The sequence below is a fragment of the Chiroxiphia lanceolata genome, chromosome 2, assembly GCF_009829145.1.
Source record: "Chiroxiphia lanceolata isolate bChiLan1 chromosome 2, bChiLan1.pri, whole genome shotgun sequence".
NCBI lineage: Eukaryota > Metazoa > Chordata > Aves > Passeriformes > Pipridae > Chiroxiphia > Chiroxiphia lanceolata.
Window position 1 is genome coordinate 97408280 of NC_045638.1, and position 20142 is coordinate 97428421.

General features: G+C 40.7%; 1 protein-coding gene across 6 annotated transcripts in view; it reads right to left on the bottom strand.

The window, feature by feature from the left end:
* GRAMD1C (GRAM domain containing 1C) overlaps positions 1–20142 on the bottom strand; it is a 52764-nt gene that overhangs the window by 5581 nt on the left and 27041 nt on the right. For 5 of the 6 annotated variants that reach the window (XR_004355173.1, XM_032678593.1, XM_032678596.1 and 2 more), the window contains exons 7-13: positions 16324–16442; positions 15046–15166; positions 11055–11214; positions 4142–4288; positions 3226–3344; positions 2008–2150; positions 242–345 (exon numbers count right to left, since the gene is read on the bottom strand). Coding sequence is in view for 5 of the 6 variants with exons in the window: in XM_032678593.1 (XP_032534484.1) it covers positions 242–345; positions 2008–2150; positions 3226–3344; positions 4142–4288; positions 11055–11214; positions 15046–15166; positions 16324–16442 (913 nt within the window). In the remaining variant the exon portion in view is untranslated. The remainder of the gene's footprint in view (positions 1–241; positions 346–2007; positions 2151–3225; positions 3345–4141; positions 4289–11054; positions 11215–15045; positions 15167–16323; positions 16443–20142) is intronic. The other variant, XM_032678594.1, reaches the window with a different exon arrangement.

Sequence of the window (20142 nt, forward strand, 5' to 3'; positions counted from 1 at the left end):
TTCCTGCTGCTCTTCATGTTTCCTTCAGAAAGCAATTCTGACAAGGTATACAAGAGCTTCTTGTTAGCTTCTTTCATACCCTGGAACTGGCAGATATATTGATGACAGGAAATTCTGTCTTTGAGACCGCTTAGGTGTCTTTTTTTCAACCCATTCTTTAAGGAACCAAGTTTGACAGATGTGAGAACATACAGAGCAAAGGTAGCCTCCTTACTCCAGCACAAAGAAGAAAATGTCTCACCAAGTTGTTTGAAGTTTTCCTGTATTCCTCCCCATGTATTCTTCTCGATTACAGTCTTGACAAGGCCCCAAGGTTGTTTTTTGTACTTCACTTCTGCAGAAACCCTAGTAAACAGAATGCAATAATGAAAGAGCGGTCTTCTAGGCATCATAGTGATAACAGAAATCTCTCATCAGAAGCAGGCCTCTAGCTTATGTTTATTATCTGAAACACCAACTGGAAGTGCCCTGGTTTTCCACCTGGGCAGCACTTTCATTGAAGAAACGCAAGAAACAGACAGTAGCAAAGACAACATCTCTAACCAAAGCCTCAAAATCTGAATGTCCAAATTATGGGAAACACTTTAAACTGTTTTCCTTCAGACTCAGACTAGCAGACCGTTTTTACCCACTGAAGCATTCTCATTTTAACATACATTTAAAATAAGATTCAGGGTTTCAGATCATAAAGATTTTTACTTTGTATGTGTACACATATATTACATGGGCACTTCAAAAGCAGCAAGTAAAATTCATTATCACCACTCACACATCAAGTGCTCAGACCCCACTCTGAGTAGACAGAAATTAAAATCTGCCTTTCTGTGAGCATGATAGAGGGGAAATGGCATTCCTGGCTTGCATTCCCCAGGTCAAGCTAATCAATAGCACTTCCAGAACAAAAATTAACTGGAGTAGAATCCTTCAGAAGGATGCTTCTAGCAACTGAGTGAATCCCAAAGCCCTCCATAAAGGACAAAAAGACAGCCTGTGACTTCAGTTTCAGTCAAGAACACTGACCATCCTAGAATACACTTTTTTCACCTTTTCAAATAATCTTCCACATCAATGCAAGCCCACTGCATTTCTAGTCTAACAAAATGAAATCTTTCAAATGGAGTCTTTGAGCCATTTTAAACTCAGTATAAGGCCAGCTGTAACATCACCATGTGCCTTCCATTCTGTACATGCCTGCTCTGTGCACTATGTTGAAACCTAAGATTTTACTCTTACCCTAGGGTTGTCATGTGTTTCAGATAAAACAAACCTAGTTCTCAAAGAGGAAGTGATTCACTCAAAAAAATCATCTAGAACAGTTGTTCAAGGACTTTTCTTCCATCCTCCTCCCAGCAGAGGGGGAGTCTTTACTACTTTTATAGCCTGAAATAAGCCAGAATAGAATCCAGGCTTGCTTACCTTTCCTGCTGAAGTTTGAGATACAAGGTCTTACTAATGACAACACAAGAACTACCAAGGATTATATAGTCAGAGAGCCATGGAAATGTACTGAACATGGAACTTGATCACTTCAAATGTTTTCAACAAATGGGAGAGGAACTCTCCTATCTAGGTATAGTTGAGTATCCTTCCAGCAAAACTGAGTACGTTCCATCTTTCCTGCACCTTTTGGTGAAACCACCTCCTCTGCAGGCCCTCAGCAAGGATATCTAGGAAATTCTGTAATAAAATATCTCACTTTGTTCCAACATATCCCACTCACACAGCTGTACTCCAAACCCCACGGCTGGTCAGAACCCAGTTGGAGGCGAGTTCTGTACCTCAGAGTCAACACGAGTTCATTTCTCACTGCATTAATGAGATCCAAATACAGCATCCATGTGACAAGGAATAAAGCAAGCTTATGTTTCAGAAGATATCTCCAACTTCAAGAGAAACTGACAATCTCTATGCTGCTGGCAGGCACATTTTTTTAATAAGCACACATCATCAACCTGTAAGATCTGTGCCTTGGCTTCTCCCCTCCCACTGTGCCCCACCCAGGCTCACCGCAATCGACACTTGTGACTGGACGTGCGGCTGATACAGTATCTGTTCACAGTGTAGAAATAATCGTGGTAGGGGACATCATGGGTCAGTACCTCAGCATCCACCTGATAGGACTGACCTTTCTGGCTCTGTTTATGCAGGATCTATCATGAAAGAAAGTAAAAGTAAGAAGGTATATCCATGGTACACAATTTTTCTCCCCTCTTTCAGCCTGAGTTCCTTAGGCTAGATCAACCAACTATAAGTGAAATAGAGAGGAAGCCTGAAGAACCACCATAAAAATCAGTTAAGAGTGTCAAATATAGATGGGGTGAGGAAAGAGAAGATGCCTCCTGCTACAGCCAGCATAGGCAGCAGCAGTACTTCCCCGATGCCGCTTCAAGTACCACATGCAAGGCTGGCCACTGACTCATTACCACAGCTCTTCTTTGAGACCTGCATCTTTCCCAAAGCAGAATTTCAGAATGGTTGAGATTGGAAAGCATCTCTGGTGGACATCTTGTCCAAGAACTGTTTCCAGGCAGGGCAATCTAGAGCAAGTTGCCCAGGTGGTTTTCCAGTATCTCCAAGGAAGGAGATGCCACAACCTTTGTGGACAACCTGTTCCACTACTCATTCACCCTCACAGTAAAAAAGTGTTTCCTGACGTTCAGAAGGAATCACCTGTGTTTCAATTTGTATCCATCACCTCGGTCCTGTCACTGGGCACCACTGAAAGCCGCGGTGGTGAAAGCCTGGCTCAGACTTCTTTGTACCTCCCTTCAGATACTTCTATACATTGTAAGATCCCCTGAGCCTTCTCTTCTCCAGCCTGAACATTCCCAGCTCTCAGCTGTTTCTCCTATTAGATGCTCCAGTCCCTTCATCATCTTAGTGGTCCTTTGTTGGACTCTTCACCTCTCGTACTGGGGAGCCCAGAAATGAACACTGAAAGCATTTAATTGCTTCTTTTCATCCCCCAATTCCTAAGAAGCGTTAATACCTTTCCCCACAAACTCTGTGGGAGTTTACAGCCATCTGCAAAGGTAGAAAGCCTCTCTGATTTCATGACCATTTGCTCACTGATGTTGAGAGGGGCTTAGAGATGCCATGTTTAAACTACAGATCCACATTCACCTCACTGAACTTTAATCTATGGTCAGAACTCTGACAGACCAGAGAGCTGACATCTCCCTTGCTTTAAAGGGCACCAGACAGACACACACATGCACGCAGTACCTGCTTTTCAGTTGCAGTTGTGAACTTCCCACAAAGTGGATTGTTAATTGTTACAGTGTACGTCAAAGTCCTTAACTGATTGCCATTGGAATCTCTATTCCAAGGGGTTGATACAGCATCTAGATGAGAAATTATGCAAAATCTCACATGCAAATTACCTAAAAGGCATTATATCTCTGCCCAATCATATCTTAAGAGCTCGAGAACAGCAGTGGGGAGAAAGACAGAAAACCGATTCCAAATAGTTGCGGTTTTCTTCAGGAAGGGGAAAATTGTAGCTCACTGATGAACAAAGGGGAAGCACTAAGTAGCTGAACCTGAGTCTACTCAAAGAGACTTGAGGGTATAGAAAAGAATACACAATTAAATGAAAATATGTCATTTCCCATCTGCTTAAAGTTGAATAGATTCACTCAGCATTATCAAAAGCTTTTGCCACTTTGCCTTCCAAGCTGACACTGAATATTATCCTTTTTGACTTAATTTTCTGTTCTTCTGACCTCTGTGAATAAAATTTACTCGTCCAGAAAATTAAGGCCCATGAGTATCATTTAAGAAGATGCAGTGATTGTGCCAGCCATACAAATTTCACTATTTGTGGGACACAATGTAATGAGAAATACCCCATGGAATGCATCAACTTAATAGCCTACCCAAAATTCAGGCGTTAAAGTGCAGTTTTGCATTAAGGTACACTGAAATAAGGCTTTTACTCCAAAATATGATTGATCTACATCTGCTATCTATGGAAGCAACAGTCTAGCTTTAAATGTCCTCTCTCGTAGTGAAACTTTAAAGCTTCAAAATTCTTTTAAAGCAGGAAGAACTTAAAATTCACCTTAGCCCTATTTAGCAATTCTTAGCGGTCAAAATTTTCAGGGTAGTTTGTAACATAGAAGGCAGAAGAGTTTATTACCTACTATACTCCTGGAATTGAGAAACCTCTGCATGAAGTGAGAATTGGTGAAAAGGATTTCAAACATCTTGTCTGCAGTGATGTGGAAAACTCTGTTTATAAAAAGTCTCCCATAGAGATCATTCTCAGAGACTGTCTCCTTCACTGCTAAGAAAGGCAGAGAGAGCAGGTTAAGAACAGTATTATGAAGCACCTTTATATTATTCTAAGCTTTATTACAGCTCAAATTCTTCCCAAGCTTACATCAACATTTGTTTCTCATTCTCAGAACCCCAGTAATGATCTTGGCATGTGATTTGGTAGGTTGGTTGCCTTCAGCAACAAAGTCCAGAACTGATTTTCAAACACACACCACTACCACCACCCCCACCATCTCCCTGTGCAAATTCATAAATCAACATCAAAAGATCCTATCTCCTTAGTTTTGCCTTCAGTATTCTACTAATCCTACAAGAAACATTGGGGAAAGACGAAAAGTTAACATAATCTTTCTTAATATGTGCGCCTATTGTACAAAGGACAAGCAAACAGGACAGTGAAACCATAATAATTTTCTTCTCAGCTGTGGCTAGTTTCAGAATTCTGCTTTTAACATTTGTAATGCTGGTAGTGTCCACAGTCTAAGAGACCGAGTAGACTCACAAACAGTTCCTCAAACCCTTCCTCCCTCCATACCTATTTAACAGGAACACAGGATGTACCCTGCTCCATTTTGCAGTCCCAAAAATGCACCAAGGGGCTCAATTGCATCACCCATTTCAAAGCCACCAAGCACCCCAGAGGTGTTGTGTGGCTGCAGCACTGATCTTTGCTATTTCTGCTTCTTGGTGGTTGCTGGCATGACTCAGCTTTGTGGTTGTCTCAGCCAGTCTTGCAAGAGATAAGGGACAGAATTATAATCCTGGAGGGCAAGCAGTCTCCTGTGCCAGCCCCAACTCAATCTGCTTATTCAGAATTACCAAAACCACAAAACACTCCCCCCCCACACACACATATTACTAAAATGAAATAAAAAGCCCAAAAGCAAATCTTGCAGCAGACAGACAGTTAGGATGCCTAACCTTTTGACTAATACAAATGACTGCTCAGAGCTAGGAAAGGTCAGTGCCAGCCACCAACACAAAGGTAGTCTGAATATCAAGCTATAGGTCACGCACTGCCTACAAGCTAAACTTGCAGCACTTAAAACATTACTGCTTAGTAGAAGTCAGGATTGATAAATACAAATGCAGCAACTAAACACCACAGCAGTCCCCAACGAAACCCAATTCTGACTGAGCAGATTTCCTCTCTCGTGCTGCTTCTAGTCTGCTAAAAATCCCCATTTCACATCTGCCTCAAAAAAAGTTCTTTTTGATCTCTCAGGCTTCAATGTAGGACCCCAAAAGTGAAGCGTGAGCGCCGTATTTTTGTGTTTGCACAAGAGATTGACTTCCTTCCTGTGCCATGTTCTGCTTATGCCATTGTAATTCCACACAATTACAAGATGGGACAGAAAGCAAACACACATTTCAAGAGGCCTATTTAACCAGTCAATATGCAGTTATTATGTGTAGAATACAAATTCTGCTGTGCTGAAACATTCTGTGGGAAGCCAGAAATTCTGCCTGAGTTTTCAGCTTATGCTCACTATATTTCCTCTCCCAGCCAAATCTAACTCTAAGAAAATGCAGGCCAAGTGAACTGTAAATTTGACCTCAGTTAACAAAATCAGCATTACAGACTTCTCCTTTCAGAGTGCACCCACCACTTCCTCTCTATCACTAAGAAACACGAAGCTTCAGATATTGATGTTGACATCCCCTTTGCCTACTGTGCATCAGCTAATATGTGGAGTCAGGTACCAGGTAATTCAAACCTAGTTATTCTAGTTGAGCATTACTCAGCTGGACCTTGACATGCCCAAGGAATCTGCTACCGCTTAAAAAATGAAAATACAAAGGCCCAGACACATGATCAAGTCACCATGCATCAGATAAGCTCTGTCAGCTATTTGTATATGTCTTAGCAAATACAAGATAATATAAGTTACCTCTGCCCCAGTAAGCCTTAGCTAAATGGCACAACATCACGATCACCTGAAATGCCTGAGGACAGCTACTATTTTTCTGCTGATGCAAGGTAATTTGGTAAGCCACAGAAACTTATGATATGCACAAAGCCCATGCATTAATACCTTAGGGTGCAGACTTTGCTACTGAGCTGTTTTGCACTGCATGCAAGAAGCCTGTCCTCCATCTAGTGAGTCTTAAGCAAGAGCACTAGCAGGTCTGCACAAAACTTCCTGTTAGTTGATTTACTTACACTTTATTTCTGTCTAGTCATGTCTTTAACAAGGAGTAGTTAATGAAGTACCAAGTGCATGACAGTGTCTATCGAGAAACACATTTTTACTTTAATCCCTCTCAGTTCTTAGAACAAACAAAGAAAAAATTTTTTAAAATGTTTTTAGAAAAAAGCAGTATTTTTAGAAACTCCAACCTGAAACTGGGTTTATATATCAGGCCTATCAGCTACTTTAGATGCCAGGACTCAAAAAGCTGCTCTCCAGAAAGCCTGGAAATCTTCTGGATGATGGGTCTAGAGTGCATGTATGTATACATGCTGCTCTGAGTTCCACAACTGTGGAAGCAAGTTGCTGCATACACCAAGAGCTTGACAAGCTTCAAGTCACTTTCATCCAGGTTTCTCAAAATTTATCTGTAGAAATCCTAGACAAAGCAGCAAGCACAACCAGTGGCACAGCAAAGAATAAGTGTACAATTGATATGCTTGCAATTTGAATAGACAGCTTTAACCACTTACCTCTGCTACAAATAAAGATGCATGTTTGTCTACTGTTTTATTTGGTTTTACTCACACAGGTAAACTTGTATCTGCCTTTATTTATCTCTGTACTAGAGCAACATCATGCATTTGACCTATGACTGGCTTAGAAATATTCTTTATGAACAAAATGCTTTGTACAGGTATAGAGCTATCATTCTAACTCCTTCCCTTTTAATGCAGTTCTAACCCCTCAGCAGCATGCAATTATCAACACTAACTCTCTTAGCCTGAATACATTTATAGCTGAATTGGAGCTGTAAAGATAAAAGAACATGAGATTATTCTGACTTGGGGTAAGAATCCCTAGGGACCCAAAAATCCAGAAGTAAATATATTACCCAGAGTGTCCTGGTTCAGCCTGAAGACAGCAAGTCTGTTCCCTCCCCCTCTATTGCCTTGCACTTTATAAGGTCATTTTCATCACTGCAAGGCAAGCTGTGAAATAATGTTTGAATATAATACCATTATGCAGCAGTGATTGTACAGGTTTAAAAACATCTGCAGTGCAAGAAAAGAGACAGAAAATGGTGGGGTGGGGGAAGGGGGCAGTAAGAAAAAAATTGTTCTTAAAATTGTCATCAGCAACCAACAGCTGAAAGCTAAACACATCACAAGCAAGTTAAGAAAGCTGAACTGATAGGAGCAGAGGCTATCAAACAAATTAATAAGGATGATGATTTTTCCACTCCAGAGTTAGGGGAGGATCAGGATTCAAAAAAAAAAGAAAGAAGTACACAAATCTTGGCACTGTTCAGCATTTCTGTACCACTGGAGATGGGGGAAAAAAGTGCACACTGCATGAAGAACATATACAGGTAGGAGCCTTTAACCAGATACATCTGAAATCAAGTTAATAAAACCAATTCCTAGAAGTGAACATGTTCCAGACATGTTCAAGACTGTATCAGCAGAATTAGCCATTTTCAGAGAACTCTCCTATACTTTAAAAGACTAAGTACAAAATTAACTTGGGGAAGTACTAAGTACTGTCTCAATGCTAGTTTTTTCCAGCTCACAAGATAAGAAACCCCCAACCTTACGCCTTTTGCCTTTAGACAACTCAAACGTATATCCTCCAAACCAGCTGTGTAGACAGACAGAAATAGACATATATTCAAAAAAATATGTCCTTTCGGTATTTTAATTAAAATGCCAACAAGATAACAGGGCTACTCTTCCTTACATACACTGTGTAACCAAAATTTTATTTTGAGGTGGGGGGAAACCAACACAAGGCTGAACCAATTTCAACCATCCTGTATTTCAAACACTGTATGTCCCAAACATCCCTGCCTCCAAGAAAGGTCAAGCCACTGCTGTACCCATCTCACAGCACCACAGTGCAGACAGTTACACTCTCCTGCACACCACACATTTAAGGTGGTTATTAGTACAAATAGAAACAATGCAGTAAATCTGTCAAGTTATGCAAGGAGATCAGAAATTTATTATGCCCTTATATACAGTAAAGTTTTCTAATAGAAAACATTGTTTTCCAATTTCCTGCTTTCCCCTTTTTTTCTTTGAAGTATTTCATGCAGCTGAACATTGCCAATGAAAGAAAGAAAAAAAAAAAACAAACAAAAAACCCCACCCTACATACAAAAGAGTCATTAGAGGAAATTAAAAAAACCTCTTGACCCTGTTTTGGAAATGTGTATTCCATGCTTGAACTAAAATTCGTTTTCTAAAATTTACAATTAAGACCACAGATATTAATTTTTAGCTTAGCCAAAAGTTTGTCATGGCTCAAGAATTTATACTCCGATTTACGAAACCAGACAAAAGCACCAAGATGCGGGTCCATAGGCCAGTGGTGCCTAGTGGGATGCACACCCCACTTCCCCCAAAGTAACCAGTGTGAGAACTGCTTAGGACAACGGAACTAGTGTTGGGAAGAACAAGAGTCTTGAGTTTGCCCCTCACCTTATTTGCCAGGACACCTCCATGGGCAGCCTGAGTATGAGCCAGAGGACACAAGAGAAATTAATCGCATGGGTAAAGCTTTGTCATGTAGGAAAGCTAGTTTCATTTGCGTGAAGGAATTCACCTTGTAAGGGTATGGGGCAACTGCAATAGAAAACAGACAGAAACAGAAGAAAAAAATTCTAAGCATGAAGAATCTGAGAGAAAAGATTAATGTTGTGAGTCTAGAAAATCCTGCTCTGAATAAAAGACTAGTCTTGGGGGAGGGAGGAGAAATAAGAAAAGCAGCATGAAGTCAGTTGTCTTTTTATTAAAGAGACATCTCCAGTTTAAAATGTTCTATTTATTCAACATCACTAATGCAAGGATGACAGGGAGTATTTACTGCTATTGTTCAGGCAGTTAGCAGCATGAAAGACAACAGGACTATTTTTCAGTTAGTTTCACTGGAGACCTTTCCCATAAAAAATAAAACCCAGAAGAGAGATGTGGTACTAAGAAGGAAAACTGCAAGATATCTAAAACATCCAAAGGCCAAAATTTCTGCTGCTCTCAAAGATACACCTGTGAAGGAGTAAATTAATTTGTGAAGCTTGTTAAGTGTGTAGGAGTATGGCACAAACAGCATCCTGTTCAATTAGGTATATTCACAAAAATGATAAAACCTGACATGCATCAAGTTGAATCTGAACTCCAGCAAACACAGAAGGAGTATGAGTGAGCAAAAGGAAAATTAGTTGAATAAAAAGTATATCCCCAGGCAAAAATCACGATTTGCAAGCAGCCAATTCAATCCATAACTTTAAAAGCTTTCCTGGACTCCTCAATGATCCCAACATAAAGACCCCTGCACACAACTTCAGTTGTCAACTCTGAAAGGGTAAGATACAAAATTTCCCGACAGATTAAGAACCAGCCTCAATTAACTGAACTGTTCTATTTCTGCCAACAAGTGATGAAAGTAAGTTCTTTTCATACATGAAAGAAATATTCAGCTGCTACTAAGCACACTGCTACTGTTGAGCTTTTCTGTCTTTCATTTGCACACCACCATATAACCTTGGAACCAGTACAGGTTTTGCACACTTCACTTTAAAGGCATTTACAGAGTCCAAGATTCGGATATTTAACAGAACATCCATCACAACTTCAGTGAGCTGCTTGAACAACCAGAGCCCTGCAGCACAGAAAAGTTCCCCATGGTAAGTGAAAAGCTCTCCTTAGAAAGTGAGAACTTGCAAGGGGCTACTGTAGGACCTCAGCACAAGTCTCACTGTCATCCAGCCCAGGTAGAAGGCAGGCTCCAGCCTAACTCTCTCCCAAGGACATAACAAAAATTCTTTTACCAAAACCATTTTGTGAGATAGTGCTACACTTTCACTCCTATGGTGAGAAGATCAAAAGAAACATGTAACAGTCAAGTTACCATCTCTGTACCACTGTGGTATCCAAGTTTCTTCTCATCTTGTACTGAGTAATGAGGTATGAGTTATGAGGATAGTTAGTATATTAGGATCCATTAAGACACTAACTGTTGGCACAGAAAGTGTAATCTGCTCCAAGATATTCATTAAGGTTTTCATGAAGGTTTTTCATTTTCAGATCACATTCAGAATATGCACAATACTATCCTGAAAGACGGGAAGTTGTCTTGCTTGGACTTTCAGTGAGTTCCTCAGTTTACTTCATCAGTAACACTGGAGTCCACAAGCCTTAAGAAAGTAGAAGTGTGAAGAAGGGGGATGGGGGAGATCTTTCAGAAACTTAAGAACTGTTATGCCTGAAATGTTTTCCCTCAGTTTCCAAGAAATGCAAACAAAACAAAACAAAAATCTTTTAAATATCTGTGAGAACATAAAAAGTGAACTAACGCCACCTCATTGTCAATAAACTTTTTTTAGTTTAAGCTGTTAGCAACTCTCTACCCAACCAAGAGAGAAAAATCAAAACCACAATTTGTTCGTGTTCATTCTAAACACCCAGCAACTTCTTTTTTTCTCCCCAGAAACTAAAATACATAGATGTTTTTGCTGCAATTCTGTGAAACAAATAAGCAAACAAGTTTCATAAGGTCAGAAAGTTCTCTAACTTGCTCCACGAGTGAGATGGAACACCAAAGTCAGGTTGTCTTACATATCCCAACTGTTATAAGATTTACCTTCTTCACTATCTGAGGCACTGCTCTTCTCTGGAAGATTTTCATTCTCATTAAGGTCCAAGGACTTTTCTAAAGACCTGCTCCTGACTAGCTTAACAGGTTTTCTTTCTGAAGATGGAAGAGGGCTCTTTATTTGCTTCTCGCTTAGGGACTCCTCCACCTGAAACAACCCAGAGTACAAAAAAAAAAAAATAAAAATCAGTAATCACAGACTGTTAAAAAAAAAAATCCCACACCAAAACCCAAAGAGAAAGTTACTTTCAAAGAAGACAGCCATACAAAGGAAGCCACAAGTTCTATCTACTTGATCACCACACAGTTAAGTGCTAATTTCTCCCTTGTTCCTCTACCCCAGACAACCTCCCTTCCTCTTTATTTAAATCTTTCACTAAATCCTGGTAGCAAGGAACAGACTTACTTGTATGTACCACTGGTACCAAGAGCTGCCTTAAATGGGACAGTTTACACCCCACCCAGTCCCCTGGTACCCACCTGCACAGTTTGGTCCGCTTCCCTACATCAACACAAGTATAAATTATATATTATATATAATATACAGATTTACTTTGTATTGATCAATTTATTTTTTTTCCTACCAGTTTAGCAAAGGTCCAACACTCTGGAGGGGAAGCACAATGAAACATAGGCAGGGCCTTCCTCTTTCAATAAGATTAGATTATCCCAATTACATCTTTGAAAGGTTCTTATTTTGCAGGACTTCTTTACCCTTTTAAAATACTGCCTAGAGCCATCCTACATATAAAATGTTACTGCTCAGAAACACAGTGATGGAGTGTCATTTGCCATCTCCAAATCCCCCAGAACATCAGTCACTGAATCAATGATGCAGCTCTTAACCCTAAGCTGTAATAACTGTTGGCTACGCATACGTGCCATTGCACACCTCAAGAAGTAAATATCCAATGAAACTGTATGGACAAGGTTTGTGTATCTCAAAATTCCACCCAAAAAGCTTAATCTATGAGCTTTCAATCATAGTTTCAATTCTAAAGCTCCCCTCAAAGCGCCTTTTGCCTCCAGTGGAACACCTGGGATCAACAACAGTACAGCTCCCATACACAGCAGTACACGGACCATAGCAAACGAGATCAGGCCTCCTCAACTGAGTAGTTCTGATTCATCTGCAATACCATCATCCTGTAAAATTATTCAGCACTGACTCAAGAAAGAAAAAGCATCTGCTGTTTGAACCATCATCAGGTACTTCCTGTATTTCTTGGCTTTTTTCAAAATAAAAACCATTTACTTTTTTTTGTGCAACTAAAGGCCATTAGCAAAAGGTGGGTGGTTGGAAAACAGGCATGAATCTGACTGCAGTATAAGCAGACAAAAAGACTCCTTTCAAGGTCAAAAAAAAAAAAGACTGAATCAGAAAAGCTGATCAATTAACAAATGCTGCTATTGAAAGGACCTACCATGCCTATAGTTTTACTCAGTCAAACAACAGTACCTAGGAGGGAACTAATATTTAAATGTCAAAATACTTTACCAATATAGACGGAAGTCAAAAAGGAACTAGTAGTGATAGAATAGTCTAAAACTTGACACAGATCCAGCACAAATCCAAGGAACTCTATGAGAGTTTTGATATCCATTTCGGATCTGGTGAACAAGTGGAGCTCCCACTAGCAGCATCAGAGCAGCCTACTATGCTATAAGCAGAGCAGGGAAGTCAGGCTCAAGTCAGAAGACAAGAGCAACAGCTCCAACAAAAAAGCCTTTCATGATGTCAAAGAAGACATTCATGCTGAGGCTTTTGGAATAACTGATCAACTTAAACACTGTTTTCTTGGGGTTTTGGGTGTTGGGATATTGGGTTGGTTTGGTGGGGTTTTCTTGACACTAAAGAGTAATGATTTTTAGATCTGTCTCTGGAATTACAGATGTGTAATTTCTTCCCTATGTACGTTTATCTCCTGAGCTAGTCCAGTACTGCTAAAACCTGTGCCAAGGCTTTTCTGATTTTTAGCCTGCGAACAGCAAGCTCTGGGACTGGAAGGGCTCCCTACAAGGGGCAGAGGGAAGATGATAGTTGTAAACACAGGCAATAAGGTGGTGCCCAAATTACGATGTAGTGAGTGAGAGAAGCAGATGAGCCACAACTGGTGTTCCACACAGACTTTTTTTCAATCAACTATAGACAGCCATTAACAACATTTTTTCCAAGATGGGCCAAGTACTACAACCAACTCAGATTTTCCACTGAAGAGGGCTTTGGGACTTGCTTTGTCTATCAGAGCAGTAAAGGGGAGGTTAAGCCTGTTTCCCTCCAGTCTTTGGAGGTGATTAGCTGTGTTTTGTGTCATCAGTGCAATGGTTTTTGATAAATACATTCTAAGCACTACTGCCTCCTCCTACTGCTCCTGTGGTTCTACAAAATATGCTGTAATCCCAGTGCTGTGGAGAGAGTGTTGACATTCTTGAGAAATGCCAAGTGACACATATAGCTGAACACAATCATTATGCATTTTAGTTACTCTGAAAGAGTAAACTAAACAGTTTAGTTACATATTTATCAAGATTGCACTTTTACACTATAATTAAAAGACTTTTTAAAGGCAGTTTATTCAAGGGAGAATCCTGGCATTTTTCCTTGCTTACAGACCAAATCCCCAGGCATTCCTCCTTGCCAACAAGCCCAATTAGATTTAGCACTCACAGGAGACATTTCTGGGTGTGGCTTCTTTTCCAAACATAGCAATTATTTTTAAATGGCTTGTTCTTGCGCAAATAAGACTTACAAGTCTAAACCAAGGCTACCTGTGTAGATTTTTAATTATTCTAAAGAGCTAAAATTCCAGCAGCATCCACAGTCCCCTCAGGCTTCCCTTACCTCCAAAAATGTCCTATATTGCTAGGATTTCCATGATGGATACTCATCATGCAATTAACTAAGCTTTTAACATCTGACAAACACCAGTATAGTTTGCTGGATATGAGTCTCTAGCCATTAACTTCGATTTTGGCAAAACTATTTAAAGCCTACTTAACCTCCAGATCAGTTTTAGGAAGTGACAAAAGCCAGATTTATACGGTAGTAAAAACCATTAAAATCATCTCCTTTCTTCCTTCCCCAAATTTTCCAAAGCAAAACCAGCAATTCAGTACCCAACTTTAGTGAAGCTCATAAAAAAAGGCTTTAGTAATTCATTTGCTGTTCAAAGATCTTTGGGATATCTAATAACCAAGAGAAAATGTTTGTAACCTTTCAGGACTACAACTACACACAGGAGTCCCTGCAACTGTGCTAGACACTGTGCCCATCTCAGATATTGCTACTAATGCACCTGCCATTCCAAACAGCCAAATATGTTCACAAATTCATATGACATGAATGAACATGAGTGAAACATTCATGCTGCTTCAGTTCTACTAACCCAAGGAATTACAGAAAAACTCATCTTTATAAGAACAAGTGTGGAGGTTTTCCCCTTCCTTCTGAAACATTTCCACAAATTTCAATAAAAAAGGTGTCATATATTCATAATAGTAGGCTAAGTGACCTTTGAAGGCAAGGAAAACAAAGTATAACTACCCTCTAATAAACCCTATGTACAGGAGAGATATCTTTTTAAATGACAAATACCACAAGTAAGAAAGCATTGGAAGTGAAAAAGGTGTTACTTCCATAAAGCACTTGGATAAAAAAAAAACATATGGTCCCTAGGGAAGTGGATAAAAAAACCCAGGTAGTTTTGTTTTTAAAGGAAACAATAAAAACAGACCAGGGCATAAGCCTCAGTGTTCCAGCCAGGTTATGCAGTGAATTAGTGAAAGGACATTGCTGAAACTCACACCAACAACATTCTCTTATACAGAATTTTGTTAATTTTCAAATTCAAGAAACATTCTTGAATTCTCAAAGGCTTCTGAAGTTACAAACCCCATGCCTCCTATGCTTACAGATACACAAGTTAAGCATATATGCCTATCAGTTACAACTAGCAGGAAAGGCTGTGTCAGCACTTACTCCCGGCAACATGTGTCTGTTGAGTGACTCTTCTTCTGCTTGAAGTGTGGGTTCACGAACTAAACCAATCATTTTAGGTAGTTTTTCATCCCTTTCTCCAGAATCATCACAAATGCTGGATCTGTCCAAAGCAAAAAGGAAAATATCTTTGGAGATAAGTGCTGAAAAATCTGAGAAAGCTTATGTGTGATTTTTGCATTCAAACTATGGCTGTTAATCTAACATTAAAAACTACCAACTCCTTTTTCCCACATACAGCTCATTAATCTCTCAAGCCATTTTCCTCATCCTAAGCACCTCTCAGAAGATTCAGCTTCTGATCATAAGGTTAATAAAACCAAGCACTGGTGAATCACAGAGATAGTGAGTGCTGCGGGGAAAGATGAAAGAGAGATAGTTTAGAAGAAATTTGGAAAGAAAATGTATTAAAGTGTGATAATTTTTTCCTGCATCCCCTATTCCAGAGTTGCATAGTTGTGCCTTTTTTACAGGCAACAAACAAACAAACAAAAAAAACCAACCAGAAAATATTTAATAGGACATCTTTTAAAGCTTGCAATGAACTTGAATTTTTCTAAACAAACATAGATAACACAGGATTGCAAAGAGACAAGTTACATTGATCAGTTTTGTAAAATCATATTTATTTGCATAAAGTGCTGTTATTAATTGACACTGGCAGTTCATAACTTAATTCACATTTGTTCAAAACAAAAAATCAAGGCAATTCTTAAAAAACCCACATTGTTATTACAATTATTCCGTCTTATTATATTTATTATTATTATAGTTTTCTAATTCAAGCTGAGGACAACCCAATATTCAGCTAACACCACAGACATCAGGAGAGCAAAGCAAAACAAGTGTTTCAGTGTCAAGGGAGGAGGGGAAAAAAGTATCTGAAAATCATATATAGCTCCATTTCATTCAGCCCTTCCATATTGCAGAAGGGTAAAGAGGTACTGACTGGACACCATCATGAAAAAAGTCGGTATTTAAGCTGTCCTATGCTGCTATCTGCCCAAGCAGATGCAGAGAGAACATCATCTTCCTACCTCCCTCCTTCGGGGGCCTCTGCTGCGCTCCCATTATTTTAGAAAATGAACACAGTTAAGTTTTTATGCATGCTCGGTCTATGCAGGTCAGATTTTTGCATCCTTTTACTACAAGCTTAACCTTTCTGGTAAGGCTACAGCAGTACTTTGGCAAAAGAACTTCTAAGAAAGAGGACAGTGCTTCTCCCCAAGTGTTTCAACAGGCTTTATAGCCTCTCCTTACCGAGACTGCCCGTTGTCCTCAGATGATGAGTGGAAGCTCTCCATCTCCTCACTGTTCAGACCCAGCTCAGAACCATAGCTCTGGTGTACCAGCTGCCAGAATTCCTGCTTGGTTAGCCTCTGAAAGAAAGCAGGCTAGTCAAGAACCACAGTATGGGACAGTAAGGCACCGGAGGTAAAACAGCAACAAGTCTGAATTACGCCACAGCCTTTAACCTCAATTCTGAAAAGCACTGAAAGCATTTAGATATCACATTCCAAGATTGGATTTCAGCATTTTGGGCAACTGTACTCCTGTCTACTCTATATTCTCAACCGATCACTGTTTAACCAGACGTTGGATTGTCATTTCAAGAAAACACACACTTGTAGCCATTACTTGCTACTTTGTGTGTCATCAATAATTTCACAGATACCTTCAAGGTACCTCCCTCTTGATTTTTACTCAATACAGCACAAGATCAGTAACTATTAGACAGCCAAGGACTCCCCCTTTGATCCCAGACAAACTGCTTAATTAATAGACACCTACCTGCCTGTTTCTTGAAGGTGCTTAGAGTACTTTACAAATTGTGAGAGGCCTGTGTTTCACTCACTACAGTGGTGTCCACGTCAGCCAACTGCCCACTTTGCTAAGGTGAGACAGGAGGTCCTAACTTTGGACCACCAGCAGCCTCTTTATGAAAAATAGTTGATTTTGTTCAGGATTACCTTGACTCACTACTACCTATCTTCTCTTTCTCTACAGTATCTCTGCCCTGCTCCATGAATTCCCATAGCTACTGGAACATATTTTAAGTTCTCTTAGATGCAAAGTTTGGAAAGTGAAAGCAGTATGACACATTCACTTCTGCAAAGTAAGCAACAAGTTTCAAAGTCCATCTCAACTGCAAAGGGCTATAGGGAGAAGAGAAGAAGGAAAAAAGAGAGAGAAAGAAATAAAGGAAATAAGGCTTTGGTATTTAGCAGAGCTCAGAGAGCGATACTAGTGATCTTAAAAAACAGAGACACCACACTGGAAAATGTGTCTTGGCCACAATTCATATTGATCAAGGGAACAGGACTGTGCTAATGAGGCAGTAACACAAGTACTGCTTACTATTTGCATGAAACGATGACATTAAATACGCATGCATTATTTAAAGAGCTTTTAAATGATCCTCTCCACCTCCCTGCTTCACCTGTAGAGTGTTACACTACCCGCAATTTTAGACAGACACGAAGGAGCTGACCCCCGGGCAGGAATGTAAATGCTCGGCCTCACGGCTCTTCCCCCCTCCCGCTGCCCGCGCCGTGTCCCGCACCGACACCAACCTGGCGCTTCCCGCCGGGCAGCGCCGCTCCCGGGACACCCCCGCTCCCGCCGGGAGCCGCCGCCGGGGCCGCCGCGCTCCCACTTCCTGCTGGGCGGCGGCGGCGGGGCCCGGCCGGGGCCGCCCCCGCACCCGCAGGGGGGCCGGGGCAGCGCCTTCCCCGGCTGCTCCCGCCGGCCCGGGGCGGGACCGGGAGCTCCGTCGGGGTCCCGCTGCCCCCGCTGCGGGACCCCCGCGCTGCATCGCATCTCCCGCCGAACCTCAGGGGAAGCGTGCGAGGACCGGGGCAAGCCCGGCCCAGTTCGGGAGATCAGGAGGGGTTTTTCCCTCGGGTGTTTTCCGGCACAAGAAGGTTTCGGGCTTTTCAGAAAGCAGCTGGCACAAGCACGCTATTGGCAGAGATCAGTTTCAAGGTATTTAATCCTACCGAGGACAAAGTAAACATTAAAACACAAAACACACAGCCATAAAGCAAGGGTCACAGCAGCTAGTGCCAGCCTCCTTCTGCCACGGGGTTTGCTCTACAGAGCAACGCACTGCTAAAAACACGTGCATCAACACACAGCTGCCTTACTTTCCGCAGGCATGCTGTCTTTTGGAGCAATAAAGTCATAATCATAAACAACTACCTACAGCTGCTATCATTAAGTGGCCAAGACCAGGTGCAAGCATTACAAAAATATTTCAAAAATATTACAAAAAAAATTTCAAAATACGACTGAGGTATCATCTAGATAGCACACTTTTCAATCAGAAATCAAAGGACAGGGGGAGAAGCTACTTTCACTTACTTCCATTGCCCAATACTGCCAGTGCTTTTATTTCCAGTCATAAGAAAATAACTGGGAAATAGTTAATGTCACCAATTAGATTCACTGGCATGTTCCGCAGCAGTCTATGGGCAAATCAGACTGCCCTTGTATAGTGAGCTTAATAGTTTGAGGAAAGCAGAGAAGCTTTTCAGCTACGCATTTTAGGAATCTATAAAGCTGTTTCCTGTGGTTTTGTAAAGTCAATGCTACCAACTTCTGCTTCTAAAACAGCATTCTTGTGCTCTGCCCAATTATTCCTAGCTCAGCTAGATATAATAAGTTCTTAATGGTCATAACCCAAGAACCAAACCAGACTTGCTTTATTTTCTCAGAAAGGATCAGTTCTGAAAGCAAAGAAGGGCATAAATTTTCTGGGTCAGACTTCTGCTTCTGAGAGGATGGTTTAGAGAAGCTCTGAAGCTTGAAAGGCTGAATCTTAACATGAATTACTTTGCCCATTCAAGGTGATGGTCTCTGCTGGGCTCAGTTCTCTTTGTGTGCAAACACAAAGGCTACAAGAAGCAGCTCCAAAACTGTTTTGTCTTTTCAGCAAGAGCATAAAACATCAATACTTTGCTTCACAGTCAACAAAGCAGTGTCATGGCACAAGCAATACTACAGAATGCCACTGACAGAAGCAAAGCTGCTGATTTTTACCCCCTATGGACAAATGCAGAAATAAGAACAAGACATGCCATACAGATTGACTCAAGAGACAGCCCACCACACACCACACTCCTGCCAGGCAACTCTGCTACAGAACTCTGTCTGACTGCTTATTTTTAGAACAGGGGAGGAAAACAGCAAATTTGCTCTCTAAGTGCCCAAACATGAAGGTCAGAATCAAACCAAGCCCTCTTTGATCTCTAAAATAACGCTTGTTGCACACAAAGGTGCAAATAAACCTCTCTTTTTTCACAACCTTCCTGAGAAGCTGCTGGAGAAGGCAGAAGTGTTGTCCTGGCAGATGTCTGCCATAAGAAGCCCAACTGATCAGAAATTCTGGTCCCTTCTCACACCTCTAGACTTACCTGCTACAATGTCTCTGGAGACAGGTGCAAATCTCTACCCAGCAAAGCATACAAAGAACAATAGGAAAGTAAATCCAACTCTAAGGAAGAGGACTCATGGGAATTGAGACCGATTAAGTTAAGATCTTGTTCCATTAGAAATAAGGAGTGCTGTGTTTGTTTGGGATTTGAATGACCTGTCTAATTACATTTTAATTTGTTCCTTCTCCCTTAAACTGGAGGGATATTTGACACCCACAAGCTTTAGGAAAATAAAGCAAAGGTATAAATGGCATTGCTCTTACTGTCAATAGCAGCCATATAAACTTGTTTTACCAATCTGGAAAGCCTATTGCAAAACAGGATTTTCAGCTGATTTTATAAACCAATGTATTATTGAAAGCTGCAGTGGATATGGAAGCAGCTATCTGTTTTATCAACACTGGTGTCATGTCTCTTCCAGACCTGCATTAATGATTCCTTATTTTCCATGATGCTGGGTCATTTAAAAAACAATGGCAAGGTAAAAGCCTAAGAGACTCACTCTGCACACATTTTGCAATAGGGATGGAGAAAAAAGAAAAGATAGCATTTTACTTGAAAGAAAAAAATATCTTTACATGGACACTTTAAGAATAAAAAGCCTAAGAAAGGACCATCTTAAGAGGAAGGTACCCACTGATTC